This window comes from Vulpes vulpes, chromosome 9, assembly GCF_048418805.1.
Source record: "Vulpes vulpes isolate BD-2025 chromosome 9, VulVul3, whole genome shotgun sequence".
In the NCBI taxonomy this organism is placed as follows: Eukaryota; Metazoa; Chordata; class Mammalia; order Carnivora; family Canidae; genus Vulpes; species Vulpes vulpes.
This window is the reverse complement of record NC_132788.1, coordinates 57,808,161-57,831,722: the sequence shown is the minus strand read 5'-3', so window position 1 is coordinate 57,831,722 and position 23,562 is coordinate 57,808,161. Positions and strand designations below refer to the sequence as shown.

The 23,562-nt window shown below is 52.4% G+C and overlaps 1 protein-coding gene across 26 annotated transcripts in view; it reads left to right on the top strand.

The window, feature by feature from the left end:
- Positions 1 to 22,526, top strand: part of GRIP2 (glutamate receptor interacting protein 2) — a 135,082-nt gene extending 112,556 nt beyond the window's left edge. For 20 of the 26 annotated variants that reach the window (XM_072720224.1, XM_072720217.1, XM_072720223.1 and 17 more), the window contains 13 exons: positions 1,982 to 2,168; positions 2,655 to 2,800; positions 3,608 to 3,688; positions 6,745 to 6,811; positions 6,922 to 7,067; positions 7,924 to 8,068; positions 10,365 to 10,504; positions 11,178 to 11,357; positions 12,371 to 12,545; positions 14,173 to 14,278; positions 17,622 to 17,768; positions 18,528 to 18,674; positions 19,898 to 22,526. In XM_072720224.1, coding sequence (XP_072576325.1) covers positions 1,982 to 2,168; positions 2,655 to 2,800; positions 3,608 to 3,688; positions 6,745 to 6,811; positions 6,922 to 7,067; positions 7,924 to 8,068; positions 10,365 to 10,504; positions 11,178 to 11,357; positions 12,371 to 12,545; positions 14,173 to 14,278; positions 17,622 to 17,768; positions 18,528 to 18,674; positions 19,898 to 20,056 — 1,826 coding nt within the window. In that variant the 3' untranslated portion in view covers positions 20,057 to 22,526. Of the gene's footprint in view, positions 1 to 1,981; positions 2,169 to 2,654; positions 2,801 to 3,607; positions 3,689 to 6,744; positions 6,812 to 6,921; positions 7,068 to 7,923; positions 8,069 to 10,364; positions 10,505 to 11,177; positions 11,358 to 12,370; positions 12,546 to 13,874; positions 14,279 to 17,621; positions 17,769 to 18,527; positions 18,675 to 19,897 lie in introns of all 26 variants that reach the window. The other 6 variants (XR_011994306.1, XR_011994303.1, XR_011994307.1 and 3 more) reach the window with 1 other exon arrangement.
- Positions 22,527 to 23,562: the final 1,036 nt, after the last annotated feature.

The window sequence follows — 23,562 nt, the reverse complement described above, 5'->3', positions numbered from 1 at the left end:
TTCATTCTTTAATTCATTTTGATCCATTCAGGGAGAAAGTCTCAGTGTGGTATAGCTGTGTCTTTACTGCTTCTCTGACATTTTTTAATTTCCCCTAAGACAAGGATACGTAGGCCTGAGTCTAGCCATCCAAGATGTAATAATTTTCACTATATATATGCACACATATGTTGGCAAATTGAACTCCAATAAAAAAAGATCTATCTGTCTATCTACACACATATATATACCCATACAGATACTTCTTCTTCCCTTTGATTTATAGGCATTTCTCTTTATTTATGATCACTATTAGTTCCTTGTTGAAATGAAGGTATTTAAGTATTTGAAAAAGTAAAAAGACAAATAGTAGTGAATGATAATGCAGGAGACATGTAGCAAAAGTCACAAGGATGCCAAGAATTTTGAAGTCTTTCCTAGGAAAAGCCCTTCCTTTGCTGATGTAGAAAGTTTCTCCAGCCTCCTGCCCTGTGAGTTGCAGAGGCCTCCAGGAAGGATGAAAGGTCAAACTAGGCCATTTGGAATTGAGCCAGCTGAGGGAAAAGAGGAGTACAAATCACCTGGCACCTGAAATAAGGTTTTGAGCTTCCTGGAAGCCAAGGTGAAAAGGGATGAGAGGTAAAATATGCCTTTACCAACCACTTTTGTCAAACACCAAAGCCGGGAGTCTGTAAGTGAAAAGATTCAGAAATGCTATTCACTGGTGGGGGCATGTGGAGGCTGGGGGCTCTTGGGACCACTTATCTGTCCCTTTACTAGGTTGGATGACTAATAAAATGTTATCATTATTATTATTGATGATAACAATTAATTAACTAAAAAAAATTAATTAACTAAAAATTGAACACCTTCTATGTATCAGGCACCATTCTTATCATTAGGGATGTAACTGTGAAAATATAATAAATATAAATATAGTAACAACATATGCAACAGTGTATTATGTATCATAATGCATAATATAAAATATAACAAAATAGTAATAAAGACAGAATAGTATAACAGAATTAGTAATAGGATTACATACAATAATAAATTATATTTAATAAATATCTAATATCCATATTAACACAAATATATTTTATATATGGAATATAAAACAGGATATATTAAGTAACACAATATCAAATAGATATGAAGTTTTCATACAACCCAGCAATTCCATATCTAGGTATATGACCAGGAAAAATGAAAACATATGTCATGTTCACCCAAAAAGTTATGCATAAATATTCCTAGCAGCATTATTCATTTTCGCCAAAAGGTGGAAACAACCCAGAAGTCCATCAAGAGATGAACGCATAAACAAAATGTGGTGTATTCATATAATGGGATATTATTTAGCCATAAAGAGGAGCAAATTCCAGATACGTGCTACAGTATAAACCTTGAAAACATCAAGCTTAGTGAAAGAAGCCAGACACAAAAGATCACATATCATAGGATTGCATTTATATGGATTGTCCAGAAGAGGCAAATCTATACAGAAGAAAATAAGTTAGTGGTTGCTTAGGGCCGGGAGACATGGGAGGATTTGGGGCAACAGCTAAAGGGAACAGGGTTTCTTTTTGAGATGATGAGATTGTACACCTTAAATTGGTGAACATTATGATAGATGAATTGTATCTCAATAAAACTGTCACCAAAAATAACATAATCTATAGTGTGGTATTATAATAGCATTGTAACAAAGCTAAGATCATGTAACAGCACAACCCTCACAACATCTGTTTTACAGTGTGGCGGTCCCAGGAGCTGGCTTCTAATCCTTGTCACAGCCCTGCTGGGTGGGAATCACCCACAGTACGGATGGGGAGAGCTCTGCTCAATATGCTGTGACTGTGCCCACCTCAGGGCAAGGCAGGGCTCCCCCTCGCTTGCCCCTCTGACTTCAGGTCCTTGAGCCTAGGGATGGGTTGATTCTGGCAGGAAGGGCCCTCGGGGACTGCCTCCCTGAGAGCTGTACCGGCCTGTCCTGCAGTGTCACTGGCCTCCAGCACGGTGGGGCCAGGGGGACAGATCGTGCACACAGAGACCACGGAGGTCGTGCTCTGCGGAGACCCCCTCAGCGGCTTTGGCCTCCAGCTCCAGGGCGGCATCTTTGCCACCGAGACCCTGTCTTCACCTCCCCTCGTACGCTTCATTGAACCTGACAGCCCAGCAGAGAGGTGAGCCAGCTGCCCCAGCCCCATGGGGCCTGCCACTCTCACAGCCAGCCAGAGAAACTAAGTCACAACCAAGCCTGGCTTCACAAGGGTATCTCACTTAAGCATCTCATCCACTCCATCATCAGCCCCATTTTACAGATGAGGAAACTGGGGTGCAGAGAAAGCTGATTCATTTGCCCAGGGTCACACAGCTCATGAATGACCCAGGACTTGAACCCCTGTCTGTCTGAAGGCAGAGTCCTCTATAGACAAATCTCATAAGGCACGGCGTCATCCCCTTTGGACAGATAGGGAAACTGAGGCCCAGCGAGGTCACTCCCTTAGCCAGAGTCATATGGTAATTTGCCTGAGGCTCTGTAGCCCACACAGGGCAGAGCTGTGGAGTCACCACCCCCCCAAGCCTGCCCACACATGGCATTCCTGTGCCCAGGAGTCGCCGTGGTGGTAACGGAGCTTATTCTCTCTGTGGGGCTGCCCGGGGTTCAGGTGTGGGTTGCTGCAGGTGGGGGATCGGGTCCTGTCCATCAACGGTATTGCCACCGAGGATGGGACGATGGAGGAAGCCAACCAGCTGCTGCGGGACGCGGCGCTGGCCCACAAGGTCGTGTTGGAGGTCGAGTTTGATGTGGCAGGTGAGTGAGTGCCCCTACCTTCCTCCTTACGCTGTGGGACCCTATGCTCCTCCCTGGGGCACGTGCTCTTCCACCACCACCCACCCCCCCTCCCCAGCTCCCCACCTGGTGTCCTCCTCCCAGAGCATTTGTAGCATGTGCCAGAGCCCCAGCGGTGGCAAGGAAGGCCCTGGCCTGGGAGGCAGGAACCCCACACTCCAGCATGAAGGTTGATGAGGGATTTTTGTGCTGAAACAGGACCTCAGGGAAGGCAGAGGGGGGCTGAAAATATTCCATGCCCCTCTGCAGGGCTTAGGCAAAGAACCCCAGACACAAACTCAGGTTGGAATTCTGGTCCTGTGCTTTGGACATTCTGTGACTTTGGACAGGACATTCCCTTCCACCACCCATCCTCAGTTTCCCCAACTGTGAAATAATGACTAGAGTTCCTCTACTACAGTGGTTATCAGTTGGGTTAGATGAGGTCAGTCATGTGGAAACATCCAGCTGAAGCCTGGCACATAGTAGGTGCTCAGTAAGCTGTTGCTGGATCTGAACTGCATTCGGTTTGGCTATGGGGAAGCCCTGGGCTGGCAGTCATGAGGTCTGGCACCAGCCCCCAGTCTGCTCTGATCAGATTGGTTGTCTTGGACAAATGTCAGCTCACCCTGCCTCAGTTTCCTTCTCTGTCAGGTGGAAGAAGCAGGATGGGGTTGTGACAGTGACTTCTTGCAATCTCTCCCAGCTGGCCTGGATTGGGTGGGAGGCTGGGACTCCCTATGTCTCCTCCCTTGGGTCTTACGTGGATGCATGTGTGTTTGCATGCAGAGTCTGTCATCCCGAGCAGCGGCACCTTCCATGTGAAGCTGCCCAAGAGACGTGGCGTGGAGCTGGGCATCACCATCGGCTGTGAGTCTCCCCCACCCCCCGGCCCCCTGCTGTCCAGTCCCCGCCCTGAGTGAGCCGCCTGCTGGGGGGAAGTACATACCTCCAGCCTGGCAGAGGGGGATGCTCCTGGTGGGAGGGCTGGCTTGGGTTCCCTCTGCCTGCAACACCCAGCTGTGTTGTCTTCCGCGCAATACCCCCAGTCACTGGAAGCCTCAGTTTCCCATTCCACACAATGGGAGTCTCCTGGACATCTGGCTCTCCTGGTGGCATTAAGCAGCTTGTAAGGCACCAAACACGTACATGGGCCAGGTTTGGTTTTTTCCCTACCTCCATATTCCTAGGGCCCTGAAGGGGCCTGAAACGTAGCAGGAGCTTAATTTGTGTTTGCCAAAGGAATGAAAGTGAGAGAATGAAAACAGAAGAGTAGAATGCATGAGCATAGGGACCTTCAGAACCTTCCTCCCGTGACTCCATCTCACCCTGAGTAAAAGTTGGGGTCCTCAGGGAATGATGAGTTCTTTTGTGATCTGGTCCCCGTGATTTCTGACTTCTTCTTGTGCCATCCCTCCATCACACCCCTCCAGCCACTGCTGGTCCCCTGCTGATCCTTGATCTCGCTGTGCTCCTTCCAGCCTCAGGGCCTTTGCACTGGCTGTTCCCTCTACCCTCCTTCCTCACCTCCTTCAGGTCTTTGCCCAAATGTCACCTTGGGAAGGCCTCCTCTACCACCCTAATTTAAACTTGCCTGCCTTCCACACAGCCCCTTCCTTTCTTTATTTTTCTCTACAGCATGCCTCTTTTTATTATTTGACAAACTATATACAGTTGGCCCTTGAATACCATGGGTTTGAACTGTGTGGGTCCACTTAAATGTGGATTTTTTCCCAATAAATTCAGTAAGCACTGTAAATATATTTTATCTTCCTTATGATTATCTTAACATTTTCGTTTCTCTAGCTTACATTATTGTAAGAATACAGAATATAGTACATACAACATACAAAGTGTGTGTTAATGAACTGTATGTTAACTGTATGTTTGATAACTGTATATTATCAGTAAGGCTTCCAGCCAGCCATAAGCTATTAGGAGTTAAATTTTGGGGGAGTCACAAGCTATATGTGGATTTTCGACTGGGTGGGTGTCAGCACCCCTAACTCCACATAGTTCAAAGGACAACTGTACTTAGAAACTTTTTTAAAGATTTATTTATTTTAGGGATCCCTGGGCGGCTCAGTGGTTTAGCACTGCCTTCGGCCCAGGGCGTGATCCTGGAGTCCCGGGATCGAGTCTTGCGTCAGGCTCCCTGCATGGAGCCTGCTTCTCCCTCTGCCTGTGTCTCTGCCTCTCTCTTTCCCTCTGGGTCTTTCGTGAATAAATAAATAAAATATTTTTTAAAAAAGATTTATTTATTTTATTAAGAGAGAGAGAGAGGGCAGGGGAAGGGCGAGGGAGAGGGAGAGAATCTCAAGCAGACTGGGGAGGCTGGGGTAGGAGGGAGCTTCAGCAGCAGCCCTTCTAGGCACCCCTTCTAGACAGTTGCTCTCTGTGAAGCCCAGGGTGGGGATTGAGGATCATTTCACACAGTGGGGACTATAGTCCTGGTCTTGTGTTTTCTGGGGCTCTCACAGCTTTCGTGAGGGTCTGGGGGCCTGGTTCAGCACTGTGCTCAGCTCAGCTGTGCCCTGGGGAGTCTGAAGGGGAAGAAGTGGGGGTGAGGGGTGGAGACACCACCCGCCTGGCTGTAGCACTGCCATCCCCACTCTCCTGCCGAGGTGACCTCCTGGCAAGTGTCCACTCTGGCCAGGGCAGCACACACATAGGTGGACTGACCCCAGATGGGGCAAGGGATGCAGAGATATCATTCCCTAGGGAGATTCAGGGAGCCTCGGAAAAACAAGACCAGGACTACAGTCCCCACTGTGTGAAATGATCCTCAATTCCCACCCTGGGCTTCACAGAGAGCAACTGTCTAGAAGGGCTGCCTAGAAGGGCTGCTGCTGAAACTCTTTCCTACCCCAGCCTCCACAGTCAATGGAGGTGGGAGGAAAGAAGCTGCTCCTAGCTCAGGAATTTCTGGGTAGGGCTGCCAGATATGGTTGCACAAGTTGTGCATGACATAAAGGTGCCCATTTAAGGTAGACTTACAATCTAATTACATCATTTCCTCAACAGACTAATTGGAAGGGTTGCCCTTGTCTCATCAGCAAAGATGCCACATGGGCCGAGAGGGGGCTCCTACAATCTGCTCACTAATGGGAAAACCCATTAGCACCGATGGATTTTTTTTTGCAAGAAAACTTAGCTACCCATTGTCTTAGGTCACATTCCCCCAGAAAGAGCTTCATAGACACAGTTACTTTCGGGAGGTTTTTACTGAGAAGGGCTCTTGGCATCAGCATCTGTGCGAGGTGAGAGATGCGGGACTGGGCAGACAGAGAAGCTGGTTATGTGCAGCCAATCCCACGGAGAGCTCTAAGGCTGGGAAGGCTTTAGAAGTTGTCCTGAATGAGGTGGGGAGCTGGGCCTTTGCATCACTGTGTGGACCAGGCTGCACCCAGGAGCTGCACAACCTTGGCTGAGGCTTCTGTCTTGGCCAAAGGCAATTCCCAGAGAGGGAGCCCCCTGTGAGCCATTCAGCCAGCACTCCCTGCATCTGGGAAAAGGGAAAACTCAACTGTGGAAAGGTCATGGAGTTCTGGGTCCCACCTGGTGCTAGGTAGGTGTGCCAGCCAGACACTGCCCCTGAAGGAGCTCACAGCTTGCTTGGGGATGGGCTGAGCAGAAGGGTAAAGTGCTATGTGGATTAAGCACCTGCTATGTGCCAGGATCCACTTGGGTTTTGCCTTGTCTAGTTTAATCTTATGACATCTCCATGAGTTCTGTGGCGTTGTCCCCATTTTGCAGAGGGGAAACTGAGGCAGAAGGGGAGCTGATTTGCTCATGGTCACCAGGCAGGAAGCAGGGGGAGCAGGGTACAGGGGTCTGTGTTCATGTCCCAACTCCTGGGCCCTCCCAGTCCCCCTCCCCGAGGCTGAGGCCGTCAAAGGTTGGATTCATGGCTTCTTCTTCCCCAGCGACCAGCAGGAAGCGAGGAGAGCCCCTGATTATCTCTGACATCAAGAAGGGCAGTGTGGCACACAGGTAGGGGTGGGTGACCCTGGGCGCGAGTAAGGGGAGTAGTCCAGGGGGAGTAGCATGTGCCAGGCTCCTGTTCCCCCACCCGTGCCTCTCCTCCACCCCTGTTCCCCCAGGACGGGTACCCTTGAGCCAGGCGACAAGCTGCTGGCCATTGACAATATCCGCTTGGACAACTGCCCCATGGAGGACGCTGTGCAAATCCTGCGGCAATGCGAGGACCTGGTGAAGCTGAAGATCCGGAAGGATGAGGACAACTCTGGTATGGCCCCTGCCCCTCCCTGCCAACTCTCTGGGTCCAGCCACCAGACCAGCGGGTTCCAGCTTGCAATTTGGGGCTCCCTGTGGCCGGGGAGGGAGATGCGGGCAGCTGGTGGAGACTCCTTGAATGAACAAATGCAAGGACGGAGCTCAGCACGGATGGCTCACTGTCCCTGGGGCTGCCTGGATCCCCCGTGTCCAGCACAGAGCTTAGCAGAGGAGTGGGCAGAGCGGTGATGCTGCGAGGGCGGAGGGGTGGGGGTCCGTCCTGCTGGGGTCGTGTGTGAGTGAGGAAGGAAAGCCTGCCAAGCCTGACACCTCTGAGACCAGACAGGTGACAGGTGAGTGAACTGGACAGAGGTAAGAAAGATGGTACAGGTTGGGGTGCAAAAGGAAGGCGTGAGGCTTGTGACCCCTGGAGAGCCAATCTCTTATTCAGAGGGGCAGCCGCCATCTCCTGCCCTGGGAAGGACCAGACCGTCTCTTGTGGGCAGATTCTTCTTCTTCATCATCATCATCTTTTTAAAAGAAAAGTTGGAAATCTGGTTTCTCCTTATCCTCATTATTGTTATTTTGTGTCCTATGTGAAATCTGTATTTTAGGATGTTGGGTTTCAGTGATTGATTCTTTTCTTTCTTCTCTTTTTTTAAATGGGGTTTGGGTGCAAGAAAACATTTGTGGGGGCAACGGGGGGCCTCAGGGTGCCCGGGCTGTGCCATCTGAAGCCATGGCACAAGTGGATGGGTGGATTAACAAATGAGTGAATGGATGAGTGTGAGGGCACCCAGGGCTGGGGGCATCCGGCTCCTGGGTCCTGCCACACTGTACCCCCGCCCCGATGGGTGCCACCTTTGCAGATGAGCAGGAGACCACAGGTGCCATCAGCTACACAGTGGAACTGAAGCGTTACGGGGGTCCCCTGGGCATCACCATCTCTGGCACAGAGGAGCCCTTTGACCCCATTGTCATCTCAGGCCTCACCAAGCGCGGTCTGGCTGAGAGGTGAGCTGAGGTTCTGTGGAGGCACACAGGGCGGGCCGAGGACCATCATGGGGCAGGGGTTGGGCTTTGGGAACAGCTGAAGTGGATTCTGGTCTCAGTTCCACTGTTGATGTGCTGGGTGACATCGGGCCTGTCCCTTCCCTCTCTGAGCCTCGATTCCCCAGAGGCAGACCGATTCCCCCACTGGCCCAGTCTGGAGACTCTCCATTTCTGGAAAGTTAGTGCTGTGAGCCCTCTTGGAGCATCTGCTGTGCGACTGTGTCAGGACACAGCCTGGGGTTTTTCTGGAAGGATGAGGGGTCCCCCTTGCTGTCCTCTCCTCTGGGGAAACTGTGAGAAAGAGAGTGTAACAGTCTGTCCAGACTAGTGTGGGAGCAGGTGAATCTGGGGCCCTGAGGTGGAACAGGGCCCCGTGGGGGTCACAGGTCGGTGATCGCAGTCTGGGTGAGATGCACCTTTCTCCAGACACTGAGAGTTGCTGGCTGTAGAGGAACAGCCTGGCCAGGCCTGAGGGTGACAGGCACGGCCCCTGGAGGAGGACACAAAGTAGGAGGGGCCACATGGTAGTGTGCTGCGGCTATAGGATGCAGGGGGATGGAGGATCAGGGAAGGCTCCCTGTTCCTGGAGCGCCCCCTGCTGGCCCGCGGCAGTGGCCATTCCCATCTCAAGGGTGTTCATGGACTCCCACCTTGACTGGGTACCCACTGTGTGCCAGTCCATTCTGGGTGCTGGGGACGCAACATGCAGCCCTCCTTCCCCCCCGCACCGGGCTGATCCAGCTCAGTGTTGTATGACTGTGATGTAAGGCGAGCCACACGTTTCATTATAAACTTTCTGGTAGCCGTGTTAGCAAAGTAAAAAGAAACAAGTAAAAGGAATCTTAAATACATATTTGTTTCAACACATAGTCAATTTGGAAATTATTATTTTTTAAAGATTTATTTATTTATTCATGAGAGACGCAGAGAGAGAGAGAGAGAGAGGGAGAGAGAGAGAGAGGCAGAGACACAGGCAGAGGGAGAAGCGGGCTCCATGCAGGGAGCCCGACACAGGACTCCATCCCAGGACCCCGGATCATGCTCTGAGCCAAAGGCAGATGTTTAACCGCTTAGCCACCCAGGGCCCCCCAATTTAGAAATCATTAACGAGATGTTTTATGTTCTTTTAGTCATACCACGTTTTCAGAATCCGATGTGTATTTTACACAGTTGACAGCTCTGACCTCCCTCCCTCAGCCCACCCTCCCCCTGACTTACTCCGCTGGGCTCCCGGGGAGCTGGGTGGGCAAGGCCTGGCATGAAGGAGCACTGCCTTGCCCTCCCACGCCCAGGTCAGGTGCTCCCCCCCCCCCATCCACAGCAGCTTCCCCTCCGCTGTTCCTCAGGATCACCTTCGCCAGCCGGGTTCCCAGGGATGCCATTTAACTGGCCAGGGCTGGGGGCCAGGCAGCACGCATTTTTTAAAAAGCTCTTCAGGTGATTCTGATGGTGTCCAGGTAGAGACCCACTGGGCCAGAGCAGTGCTACTGTGTGGCCCTGTCAGCGCTCACACCCCCTTAGAGGTCAGCTGGGCACCCTGTGCTCGTTCTCTGGGTGAGGAAACAGGGCCAGGGAAAGGGATTTCTGCTGCCCTGGATTTCTGCTGGAGGGAAGCAGGAATCCCGTCTACCTAGCCATCTTTCAATTATAACTAGAGTAAGTGTATCGCTCCCTGTTTACACACAAAGGCCCTGAGACTCAGGGAAGTTAAGATACAGGGCCCCAGATCATGTAGCTAGTGCGTGGCAGCTACTGTGTGGGGTTAAAACCATGCTCAAAATTCATGCTTGACATGAATTTGCAGAATAATCTTCTCCCTCCCAAATTGCCCTCCATCCCTCCCAAATTCTAGACTTTATTTTTTTTTAATTATTATTTTTTTTAGAGAGGGAGAGGGTGGGTGGAAGTACAGAGGGAGAAGGAGAGAGAGGATCTCAAGCAGACTCCACGCCCAGCACAGAGCCCCATGCAGGACTCGATCTCACACCCTGAGATCATGACCTGAACTGAAATCAAGAGTCAGATGCTAAAAAAAAAAAAAAAAAAGAGTCAGATGCTTAACTGACTGAGCCACCCAGATGTCCCCCAAATTCTAGACTTTATGCCTCTATGAATGCCGCCCCAGATTTCTGTTACTGCTGGGTTTAACTGAGGTCAGTCAGGCTTGTGCCTTGGGGTCCTGAGTTCCCTGAGGACAGAGCCCCCCACCCTGAAGCCTTGAATGTCTCTCATTCTTTGTCCTGTGCTCCCTCCCCAGGACGGGCGCTATCCATGTTGGGGATCGCATCCTGGCCATCAACAGCGTGAGCCTCAAGGGCCGGCCTCTGAGTGAGGCCATCCACCTCCTGCAGGTGGCTGGCGAGACCGTCACACTGAAGATCAAGAAGCAGCTAGACCGTGAGCCTCACCCCACCACCTGGGGGCCATCAGTCCATTTAGGAAGTGAAATCCCTCTGCACCCCTGTGTCAGGCTTCATGTACCCAACCTCACAGCCTCCTCAGTGAACAGGTGGAACAGGGCCCCGTGGGTCTACCTGGGACAGCTGAGGAGACAAGACTCAGAAAGGGGAGTGGTGGTCCCAAGACCACAGCCTGTGTGGGGCAGAGCCTGAGTCTGAACCACCCTCTTCATGCTTCCCACCTCTCAAGGCTGCTTGTTCTGCCTTAGGGCCATAGCTTCTACATTCCTCAGTTTCCCCTGAATCTGTGCCCTGAACCTTGGCAGGGGTGCCGCCCCTTGCAGTGGAAGGAGAATGCACTTTAGGGTCTTACTTCTAATCTGGGCTCCACTGGTGTTCACCATGTGACCTTGGGCATGTTGTACCCACCCAGAGCTATAGGGACTCCCCAAGGCACAGCTCAGAGAGCTCAGCCTGTTTTCCTGTCTATGGAATGGGTTTGCCCATTACCGTGCCACCTCTCCTCCTATCAGATTGCCCAGCAGCAGGCTCAGGGAGCTCGGTGCCTGTGAGTCCCCAGACTGGACTGCAGTGGGGAAACTGAGGTTCACTGAGTGTGTCTGGGTCTCTGTGTCAGAGGCCACTGGCAGTGACACCCCTTTTCATTGCAGGCCCCCTCCCACGCCGCAAGTCAGGCAGCCTCAGTGAGGCCAGCGATGCAGATGAGGACCCGCCAGAGGCTCTCAAAGGAGGCCTCCTGCCAGCCCGGTTCTCACCCGCCGTGCCCAGTGTGGACAGCGCTGTGGAGTCCTGGGACAGCTCGGCCACAGAGGGTGGATTTGGGGGCCCAGGTAACACCCCGGGGCCCTGGGACAAGTACGTGCCCTCTCTTGGCTGTGCCCTATCTTGGCTGCCGTAGCTGCCAGACCTCTGCAGGGGCTCTTCCCTCTGCCTCCTCCTCCCTCCTCCAACCTTCAGAGACAGTTGCTGGTGGCAGACCCGCCTGGGCCGCATCAGCCATGCTCAGGGCCCCTCACTGCTCAGAGCTTGGGCCTAAGGCCTTCACACATCTTCTGATTAGCATCCTTAGCACCCCACTGGCTATGCAGAGGTCCCCCTTGAGCTTAGGACAAGCTGGCCTTACTTCTGCCTTTCTCTTTCCTAGCCCAGTGCCCTGCACACAGCAGGTGCCCAAACTGTGTTTATTGCATCCACTCGAAGATGGGAAAGCAGTAGGCCTCTTCCCACCACATCCACAAGACCCAGCCTTAAGGTGGACACCTCCAGGCTGCCCTCTTAGGACACATGCTCCCTGCCCATGCACATTGCAAACCATGGGTGGCCTTGAGTCTTGGGGGCCAATTGAATTCCAGGAGCTGGCCTTCTGGCCTCTGTGATGCAGAGCCATGGGGACTCCCCAAGGCCCAGCTCAGAGAACTAATGTCCTCAGGTGGCTCCCAGCCCTGGTCCCCACTGGCTGTATATCTGCCTTCCCTGGGTCTCCGCTTCCACATCTCAAGTACTCAATCAGTATCTCTTAGCTTATCCCCAAAGGCAGACAGAGAACAATGGTCAAAATAGGGAACCTCCTTCCCTGGCTGGAGGCAGCCAGGCTAAGCCCAATGGAACTGGACAGGATCCTGGAGCCCTGGGCATTAGCTCTTCTGTGGGTGGTCAAGAGATCCAAGAAGTTCTGGAGGTAGGGACTAGGTGGCAGGGCCCTCAGGGAACTGTGGGTGGTCATGCAAGGCCAGAGGGGGCAAAGACCTTTCCAGGGTCATCCAGCACGGCTGATAAAGGGGCAGGAAGGAAGGCAAGCTAAAGGCACAGAGTGGATCCAGACACCCTCCTCTCCACCTGCCAGGCTCCTACACCGCACAGGCAGCGGCTCGGGGCATGACCCCCCAGGAGTGGCGGCCCAGCCGGCTGAGAAGCAGCCCCCCACCCACCGAGCCCCGGAGGATGAGCTATACCCCGGCCCCCACGGATGAGAGCTTCCCTGAGGAGGAGGAAGAGGAGGATTGGGAGCCACCAACTAGGTCTGTGGTGGGAATGCCACGAGGGAGGCAGTCATGGTCTCCTGGGTGAGGGTCCCTGTGCCACGGTGGTGGGGGTAGAGGGGGGTACCTCCCAGGAGAGGGGAGGAAGCGTCGGGCAGAGCTGACTCGGCCAGGTGGAGATGGGGATGAGGCTGCGCCAGGCCGAGGGCACAGCAGTGGCAAAGGCGCAGAAGGCGTTTGCCTTTCCAGAGTCTGGTAGTCTCCTGTTCTTAGAAGAACAGCTCAGAGCTTGAACCCGATCCTCCTGACTTAGCTCAGGTTGCTTGATGGCCTCCTGCCTCCTGCAAGGGTCCTCGGGTCCTAGGCACCAGCCCTGGCTGTGGACGTGGTGGGCTTCGTAGTGTTGGCTCTGAAGGACACCGCATCGCTGCTGGGGGAGGGAGGCCCTGTGGAGAAATGCTGTTCCTCACTCAGCCCTAGCCAACCCCCGTGTCTGTGCTTTGGCTCAGGCGCTTCCTTCTGCCTACAACACCTTTCCCTCTCTCTCCTGACCAAGGCCTTTGTGGCCTTGAAAACCCAGCTCAAATTCCCCCGCCTCTGGAGGCTCCCCTGACTCCCTCCGGCAGCAGGCATTCCTCCCTCCCTCTGCTGGTCCCCATGAGCCTCCTCGTGGCACTGGCCACCTTGTGCCCCCATGGTTAATTACCTGGCTGTCATCCCTTCTGCGCAGCACCCCTAAGCGGGTGCCTGGCACCCCATGGTACTCCTGCACACTTTGTGAATGAATCACCCACTCCTTAAGAACAGAGACTACACCACATTCACCTCCCTAGGCCTGGGCCCTGAAGAGCCCTGACTCGGGGAATATTTGTAGACTTGATTTGAATGGAGAGAGTGCCCTTCAGGCTCAGTCTTCTCATCTTTAAAATGGGAAGGGCGGGAGGCAACTATTTATTGTACATCATCCTCCCCGAGTCTCCCTCGGAGAGAGAGGCTCCCGGGCCTTTATAAGAAAGTGCTTTGCAAACCTTACTTCATAAGCAGCCAGGACTTTGTAGGTGGCAAGTGGCTTTGGGAACTAGGAAGTGTGCAAGTGTGACTTGTGACCATTCTAACAAGCCTCGATTTTAGAGCTGATGACGGGCTCATACAGCCTGTGATGGAAGCCGTGGGGTGGCCTGGATCCTTCTCCCAGCACAGAGACCCCATCCTCTCCATCCATCTGTGTCCTCGCTGGCTCCAGCTCTGTCCCTGTCACTGTGCTACGATGCCATGTGTCTGGGTGGGGCCAGGGGCCGTCCTCTGGGGCTACACCATGGATCTCCTCTCTGTCTGTCTGTCCGTCCGTCTGTCTGTCTCTCTTCCCAGGCGTCCTGTGTCACCGCTCTCCACCCCGTCTCATCTGCCCCTGTTCTAACTGGCCACCGACAGTCCTGGTCGCCCCTAACTGCGTCTTCCCCCCATTCCGTGTCACCAACCACTGCCCCGGGGCCCCAGCACTGCCACCGAGGACGCCTGCCTGCCTGCCCGCCTGCCCGCCCGCCCACCCTAAGGCCCCTCGAGCGCAACACTGGGCCCTGGGGCCCCGAAGACTTGTCAGGCCCCAGCCCGCCTGCCCGCCCACCCGCCCACCAGGAGTTGACGCTTTCTGGTTCCTACGTTACAGCCCAGCCCCTGGCCCTGCCCGTGAGGAGGGCTTCTGGCGCATGTTCGGAGAAGCCCTTGAGGACCTGGAGTCATGTGGTCAGTCAGAGCTGCTGAGGGAACTGGAGGTAGGGCCACCTGCCCCACAGACCTTCCTGGGGGCCCCTGTGCATGGACACACTGATGTGAGTGCCCGTAGGAGGCGAGCATGTGGATGGAATCCTGTTCCAGCGTCGTGTGTATCATGCACTCGCTCATCCCCCTCTATGTAAAGGTCTTCACACACGTGCAGACTGCATGGACACATACACAAGTGTGATCGAGAGCACTGTGGTATGGCACATCGACGTGTGTACACCTGTGAACGTGTCTGGCGTCATCATGTGTGCATGTGTGTGTGCCTGCGTGGGAGCATGCTCACGTACGCACAAATGCTGAGGTTCTGTTCAGAGCATGCGTGTCTGAGTGTACATTTGGAGGCTGAGGGGCAGATCTGGTGTCTGTGTGTGCAGGTGCAGTATGTGGACATGGTTGTGGGCATGCCCTGTGGAGGCATGTGGGTGTCAACCCCAGGGACAGCACAGGGCATGAGGGGTCAGGGTTGCTGAGAAGTGAATACAGCTTTGTGTGAGGTCAGTGTTGCCCACAGTGGAACAGGCTGGGAAGGATCCAACTGGGTCATTTCAGAAGCTCCTTCTTACTCTGTGAGCAATAATTTAAACTTCCACCTTATCTGTGCTTTTGCCCCTAATACTATTATTATTATTATTTTTAAAGATTTTCTATTTATTCATTCATAAGAGACACAGAGAGAGTGGCAGAGACAGAGGCAGAGGGATATGCAGGTTCCTTGTAGGGAGCCTGATGCAGGACTCGATCCCAGGACCCCAGGATCACACCCTGAGCCGAAGGCTGATGCTAAACTGCTGACCCCCCAGGCATCCCTGCCCCTAATAATACTGATTGGTGCCAATTTTTTTCCTCCATCAGTCTTTCCAATTCAAAGAACTGATTTTTGGCTTTGTTAATACTCTCTTATGTTTCATTGTTTTCTATCTTACTCATTTCTGTGTTTAGCTTCTACTTTATTTGTGTTTGCTTATTTATTTATTTAAATATTTTATTTATTTATTCATGAGAAACACAGAGGGAGAGGCAGAGACACAGGCAGAGGGAGAAGCAGGCTCCCTGCAGGGAGCCTGATGTGGGACTTGATCCCAGAGTCCGGGATCATGCCCTGAGCCAAAGGCAGACGCTCAACCACTAAGCCACCTAGACTCTTTATTTGTGTTTAAATAATGATACTTTTCCTGATTTCTTAGCTTCTTAGTTTTCAGTCTTCCTTGTTTTCTGCCATAGTGAATCTTAAGCAATGATTTTACCCATCAGCGCTGCTTTGGCTGCATTTGGGTACTTTTGTTGATCAGTTAATTCCAAATATTTTTAAAATATCTATTACGATTTTAGTTAATTCCTTGAATTACACAGAAGTGGAAAGGTTTTTTTAAACCCCAATTTTTAAAAAGGATTTTATTTATTTATTCATGAGAGATACAGAGAAAGAGAGAGAGAGAGGCAGAGACAGAGGCAGAGGGAGAAGCAGGCTCCACGCAGGGAGCCCAGATGTGGACTTGATCCCAGGACTCCAGGATCACATGCTGGGCTGAAGGCAGTGCTAAACCGCTGAGCCACCTGGGCTGCCCTTAAACCCAAATTTTATAACAAATTCATATTTGCTTTTAATTCATATGTACTATGGCCAGAAAATATGTTCAATTTGCTATTAATTTTTTGGAGTTTGCTAAGACTTCTTTCTTTGTGGCCTAGGATCTGATCAGTTTTAGTATAATATTTCATGTATGCCTGCAAAACAATGCAGATTCCCTTTTGTTGGATGTAGGTTTCTCTGCAGATCAAGATTGTCATAAACTTGTTCAAATCTGCATCCTTATGAAATGCTGTATGCTTTATTTATCTTTATGGGTTTTTTTGTTAGCAGTATGATAAAATTCCCATCATGAGTGGTGATTTGGCAAATTCTTGACATTGTCAATTTTTGTTTTCCATCCTTTGAGGTTATATTGTTAGTGTCATATAAATTCATGATTGCTATAACTTCTTGGTGAATTTCGTGTCTGACTTTTTTCATTTAGCGTAATGTTGTAGAATGTATCAGTACTTCATGCTTTTTATAGCTGAATAATATTCCATTCTATGGATAGACTGTGTCACTGACTTTTTGAAAAGACCAGGCCCAATTGACTTTGCCTTGAATTTCCACTATCTTTGCTTTTCTTTTTCTTTCTTTCTTTTTCTTTCTTTCTTTCTTTCTTTCTTTCTTTCTTTCTTTCTTTCTTTCTTTCTTTCTTTCTTTCTTCTTTAAGATTTTGATTATTCATGAGACACAGAGACAGAGAGAGGCAGAGACACAGGCAGAAAGAGAAGCAGGCTCCATGCAGGGAGCCCGACGCAGAACTTGATCCGGGGTCTCCAGGATCACACCCTGGGCTGAAGGCAGACGCTCAACCGCTGAGCCACCCAGGTGTCCCTGCTTTGATTTTTCTAACAAAGTCTAATCCATGCCTTTGGCCCTCCTCCTAAATGGGACAGGGCCTGTAGAATGTTTACACTTCCCTCTAAACTCCTCTTACTTCCCTGCTTGTTTTCTTTTTTTAAAACTTTTTATTTATTTATTCTTGAGAGACACACAGAGAGAGGCAGAGACACAGGCAGAGGGAGAAGCAGGCACCCTGCGGGGAACCCGATGCGGGACTTGATCTGGGGTCTCCAGGATCACGCCCTGGGCTGAAGGCATACGCTCGACCGCTGAGCCACCTGGCTGTCCCTCCCTGCTTGTTTAAATTGCTCAAAGTTAATTAATGTGGGGCTTTCATCAGTACTCATTAGGGTGGTAGGCAATTATTTTCTTTGCTCACTGTTGCTTCTTGCATTCTATTTTTTCCTTCTGAGTTCATCCTTTAAGATCTTTTAGTGAGAATCTTGAGGTCGTAAACTCTTTTAGGTTTTGTGTGTGATTTTATCTTATTTTTATGATTAGCAAGATAGCAGAGTGGCTAAGACCTTTGATTTTGAAACCAGACTCTGAGTTCAAATCATCATTTCTCTTAGCCTCGATTTCCTCACCTGTAAAATGGACCCCAAAAAATGGCATTTGCCTGTCTCAGTATCATAGAGAACAAGAGGAATTCTCTGTGTATAATATGTAGAACCGAGCTTGGCACAGAGTAAGTGTTAATCATTCAGTGCCAACAATTAGAATTCTGATTGCTGGTGTGATCGAGGACCCCCCATCCCTGCCCACCAGCAGATGGAGAGCCCCAGGAGGGCAGGGATCCTGTCTATGCTGTTCACTGTTGTGACCTTGAAGGCTGGCACAAAGGAGGTGTCCACAGATGCCGGCTCCAAATAGGGAGCAGACAGGCGTCTGAGTGAAGGGCTGTGTGTCCACAGGCATCCATCATGACGGGCACAGTGCAGAGTGTGGCCCTCGAGGGCAGGCCCAGCCAGCGGCCCTGGCGGAGGGGCCAGGAGGTACGAGGAGCATCCCCTGAAGAGATACAGGAGCTGCTGCTGCCAACACCCTTGGAGATGCACAAGGTGGGCACTGGGGCTGGGCACAGGAAGCCAGGATGCGTGTCCTGGTGTCATGAGGACCCATTAGGGGCTCTACATGGGCCTCCGCTCCCTGGGCTTCATTTTCCTCCACCAAACACGATTCTGTATTAGGTTGGACTTTCCAAAATTCTCATCATTTGGGTGATCCACACACATGCATACCCCTGTGATATACACTGGGCTGCTATGAATATAGCAGTTTTTTTTAAGTAGACTCACTTTTTCTCTACTTAAATTAGTGCATATAATATATAAATGTGTTTAGATAGAATACACGTATATGTATATGTGTGTGTGTGTGTATATATCACATCCTTAAAGGAGAAGCCAGCCTTCCTTGCCATCTGTAGGTTACCATAAAGAAAAACAAACAGAAGAGAAGAGACCTCTCAGCCCATAGCCCTCAGAAGGTTCCAAGTCTCTTGGTAAATTGGGCGATGAGCAAGTGTTGGGGACCCGTGGATACCCCATGGAGACTTGCTCCTGGGGGGAAGGGAGAGGATTGAAGAACTGAGAAGGCGCCCCTTCCCCAGCTTCCCCAGTGTGACTAGTGCCGTGAACTGGAGGATGTGCTGCAGTGGAGATGGCGAGGGGGTGCCATGCGGCAAAGGCAGTGAAGTGGCAGGGAGCACAGCTAGGCAGCACATTGGGCGTGGGTCCCACGCTGAGGAATTTGGGTCACTGTTGGGAGCTGGGGCAAAGGTCAGAGCTCCAGGGACCTCCTCCTCCTTCTGCTCCCAGGTGACCCTGCACAAGGACCCCTTGCGGAATGACTTTGGTTTTAGCGTCTCTGACGGCCTCCTGGAGAAGGGTGTCTATGTCCACACTGTCCGCCCGGATGGGCCAGCCCAACGTGGGGGCCTCCGGCCATTCGACAGGGTCCTTCAGGTAATGCTGAGCTGGGGGCACTGTGAATGGTGTGGCTTTCCTTTGCCTCGTGGGGAAAGAGCCCCACTTTTTTTTAAAGATTTTATTTATTTATTCATGAGAGACACACAGAGAGAGGCAGACACACAGGCAGAGGGAGAAGCAGGCTCCCTGCGGGGAGCCCGATACAGGACTCCATCTCAGGACCCCGGATCATGCCCTGGGCTGAAGGCAGATGCTCAACCGCTGAGCCACCCAGGCGCCCTGAAAGAGCCTCACTTCTACACTGGCTGAGTGGCCTTAGGCAAGTCACCTCCTGCCTCTGAGCCCCAGCTTCCTATGGAAGGGAATGGTAACAGCAGCCCTATAGTCAGGTTAGGCTCGGTTGTGTTGCTGTAGCAACCCCGAATCTCACTGGCTTCACACACACCGACCTGTATTTGCCCACTGTAGGCTGGCATAGGCTTCCTCTCCCAGGCTAATGGGGCTCTACCCTCATGCCAGTGCCTTAGACCACGTGACACAGGGAACCGGCTGGGAAAATCACATGTGGGTTTTTTCTGCCTTCACCTAGAAGTGACAGGTGCCATCCCCCATCACAGCCTATTGGCCAGAATCAGTCACATGACCTTGCTAAGTGCAAGGGAGCCTGGGAAATGCAGGTGCATGGATGGAAAGTTCTGGGAGAGTCCCGGCGCGGCTGCCCTGCACCGCCTTCCCCACGCCGCAGCTACTTTTGTTTCTTTGGTGTGGTTTCTGCTGTACTTGCACTAGCTTTACGGACCGTGTTTCCTTTAAATGGGTGGTGGAGTGTTTTCAACCTTATTTTGAAAGGAAGCCTTTCATGTCACTTAGGAATGAGAATCCAGCACCCCTCGCTTGACATATAGAAGGTCAATGTCAAATAAAAATAAAACAGAAACAAAGCAATGTCGTGGAATTCTAGGCAGGAAGCCGAGTGTGTGGTCTGCTCTTTTATGTTAAAAAAAGGGAGAGGGACGTAGGTGTTGGGGGAGTGGGAAGGATGTACTGGCATCCCCTTAGGGGTTTCTCTTTGATAAACCCCAAGCAGAAGGGCTGAAGGAGAACTACACGGAGGAGGACTTCCTCTCTGTGAATGTTCTAGATTTACCGGGTGTCTGGGCTGGGGCGGGGCCCCCACTTGAGGAGATCTCACGATTCCTGCCTGCTTCAGCCCGGGGCTCAGCTGATGCCGTCTGTCCCCTTGGCTGTGTCCCGTGCAGGTCAACCACGTTCGCACGCGGGACTTCGACTGCTGCCTGGCCGTGCCGCTCCTGGCGGAGGCAGGTGATGTCCTGGCCCTGGTCATCAGCCGCAACCCGCTGGCACAGAGCAGCCGAGCCCCACGAGCACCAGGCCCCAGCAGCCCCCGGATGCTCTGAAGTCAGCGTGTGGTCTGGACACCCAAGGAGCCACGGGAGTAGATCCTGGCCTCCAGGCCTGTAACTGGGCTGGAGACGTGGCCACTCACTCATCCGCCTGTCTGTCTGGGAGGCTCTGAGTCATGGGCCGGAACCTGTCTCTATTCTCTGGTTCAGTGGTGCCTGGAGTACCAGGCAGTGAGGTCCCTGCCCCAGTTGGAGTAACATCTAGGTCTTTCTTCATATCGGGTCTCCAGGATGTCCAGAGGAGCGCTACTCAATAGGAGTTGAGACAGGCCGCTCAGCTGGGAGAAGAGGGGTCTGGCGCCAGGGAGCACGGCTCAGCGTAGGCAGTGCTTTCTCCCAGGAGAGCTGTGGAGTTGCCGGGGAGGAGTGAGCTCCCTGTCACGGGAGGTGAGAGAGTGGGAACTGGATACCCCCAGTGCAGTGCAGTCACGGACTGAGGTGTGAGGCATCGGGGCAATGTATCCACACAGGCTCAGGTAGTTAGTTTCCCCCCAGTGGGAGCCTTTAGGGTGCAGCAGTGGGGGTGGGGCACTTGTTCTGGACAGCCTCTCACCAAGAGGGATGCCCCTCAGGGTGGGAGTCTAGCCCCTTTCCTTCTCCAGAATTCTGGTGTTTGGGGCTTGCTGGCATCCTCATTCTTAAGGGACTCTTGAGCCTGGGTGGCTGAACCCAGGAAACATCGGCCTGTCGAATCTGGAAGTGGGAGATTCTTGCATTTTGGCATCTCTAGTCTGAAGCCTCTGGGATTTGAGGCCACAGTTCTGGACCCTTGGGGCAAGCTCAGTGCCAGGTTCTGGGCTCTCAGCCCCTCCCGCTTCTTTTGTAGGAGGCACAGGTGCAAATCCATATGGACACACCCCTCTTGGGCCCAGCCCCTCATGTTGGGAGGGAGTCGTTTGGGGGAGAAGACCCCAGAGTTTTCATTCACCTGCCATTTCTGTGGAGATGGGAAAACCATAGAGATAGGATATGTAAGATGATACAGCTCCTCTTCAGTATCCAAACCAGTGAGGGAGGAGAGACCAGGAGAGGGAGGCACAGAGACAGAGGCAGGCACACAGGCCAGAGACGGGCCATCCCCCTCACACCCAGAGGTGAGTGTCCAGAGGGGTCCTTTAAGGAAGTTTATTCCCACTTGAAATCTGGAAGCACCAGCATCCCTTAAAGTCATTGTCCTCATCTTCTGCAGACCAGGAACCCTTTTGATTTGGGGAAGAGCACAGGCCTTCACCTAGTGGTCTGGCTGTGGCCCCAGGGATGGAGGTGGGCCGGCAGGATTCAGTCAGGTCTGGGGATTTGCTTTGCTCTTAAAGGGGTCTCAGGAAAATGGAACACCCACTCCTGCCTGTGTCCTCTGTGCTTCTGTCCCATGGAGGCCCCTGAAATGCTCTCCCACTTAAGGGATGAGATGGGGAGTCAAGAGGTGTCTTCTTTTTGCTCTGGATTGCTGCTTGGTTGCTCTGTGACGCCCTCTGGGTCTGACCCTCTCTGGACAATCAAGGGGTGGAGAGTCTCTGAGTAGGGACGGGCCTCCCTGTCATAGCCAGAACCATGCCCATTGGGCGCCCTGCCCACACTCTCCCTGAAGGCCTGCATTCCCTCTTCTCCTCCCTCGACCTCCCCACACCCTGCCACTCCCTGCCTTCCCCAGAGAGCCCTTCATGCCGGCCGACTGCCCAATGCCTCTGCTACCTTGGATTCCTGTGTAAACACTCACCCCTGGGGTGAAAGGGCACTGCCCACCCATCGCAGGGGCACTGAGCAAAAGCCAAGAGAGCCCTCAGCTTGGGGGGGCCAGGGGGTGACATAGCAGAGACACGGCCACTGGCAGCCACAACTGTGTGAACTTAGGCAAGTTGCCAGCCTCTCTGGGCCTCTGTCAAGTGACAGGGCTGGACAGGCCACACTCCCAGGGCATCTCTGCTCAGGAGAGCTGCGTTCGACTGCAGATGAGGGAAGTGGCATCCCGACTCCGACCCTGACCAGTTTGCCCTCCCCCGCCCCCCCCCACCTCCTTGGGCTGAGGCCTCTGCCATCCCCCAGATGTATGCAACCAGGCCCGGCAGGTGGCCCCTGGCCGTGGCTGGCCTTCTCATATGCAATATTTCTTCTGGCTTCACAATGGGGATCATAGATCCCAGACTTGACATTTCCTGATGCCCGTCCCTGGTGAGCATCCTGCCTGCCTATGCATTTTGGGTATAGCTCCTGTGACATGCCCCTTCCACCCCAAAAGCTGTATTTTTCTCTGGCTGAGATTAGAGCATATTCCTTGTAAAGTATTTTTCTACATGGGGTTTTCTTAGGGCTCTCGGGAAGCACATGCCAAGGGGCTGCATTGCAAAGGCCATTTGGGGTCTGTTTGGGGCCTATGTGTAAATCTGTTGTCAGGGGTTGCAGTTACGTAGGAGCTGGGGATGGGGTGCTGTTGGAATGATTTTTTAAATAAAATTATTTAAATGCAGCCAGACTGTGGTATCTGTTTTTTTGTTTGCTTGTTTGTTTCTCATCATAGGCTGGCAATAGTCAGCTTCCATTTGGATCTTAGGACATCTCCCCTGCTTTTAATTAATTCATGCATCCAAAAAGTCTGCTTGGGCTACACATCATTCTAGCCCCTGGGAAGACAGCATGAACATGACAGATGAGGTCCTGTCTGCGTGGGGCTTATATTCTAGTGGAAGACAGACAGTGAACCTCTGAGGAGGTTTTTCAGCAGGTATAGAGTGCAGTGGAAAAAACCCAACCATGGGGATAGAATGGGGTCAGGAAGGACTTCTCTGAAGGAATAATTTGTGCTGAGACCTTTAAAGGCAGGAGTCAACCCTGTGAGACCGGGATGAACAGTGTCCTAGGCAGAGGGCACAGCAAGTGCACATGCTCGGAGGTGGGCGTGAGCGTGGTGGGTTCAAGAAAGAGAAAGGAGGCCCAGAAGCAGAGTGGGGAGACCAGGCTGGAGGTTTGCAGGGCCCAATGGTAAGGCTCTGGTTAGGGACTATGGATTTCATTCTGTCTGCAGGGGAAAGCCACTGAGGCAGGCGAGTGGCGGGTCTGCTGCATGGAGCCCCTAAAGGGTGCTGGGTGGGGCCCCATCGATGAATCTTCCCAGGGCATCCCAGGCAGGATGAGCCCAGAGGACATGTCCTCGCTGCAGCTCTGTGTGGGCGGAGGAAGAGCTTCTTTCCATCAGCTATGCAGGATGGAGTGAGCACCCCATCACTGGAGGGGTGCTAGCATGGCCAGCCCGCATTGGGTGCAATTATGTGGTTGGGCCAGGGAGCCCAAAGTGAGCTGTGCACAGGGCATCACCGCTCTTCTTAGTTCTGGGTGACAGGTTCAGAGCCCTTCTGCAATGGGAGGGAGGCAGGGGCAGGTCATGACCCGGAGAAGCAGCCCCGTCCCACAGACTGGCTGCGTGTAGGCCCTGTTCTGTGTGCTTTTCAAGAATCTCCTGGATCCTCCTACAGCCTTCAGAGGAGGCTGTTATCATTCCAGTGTTA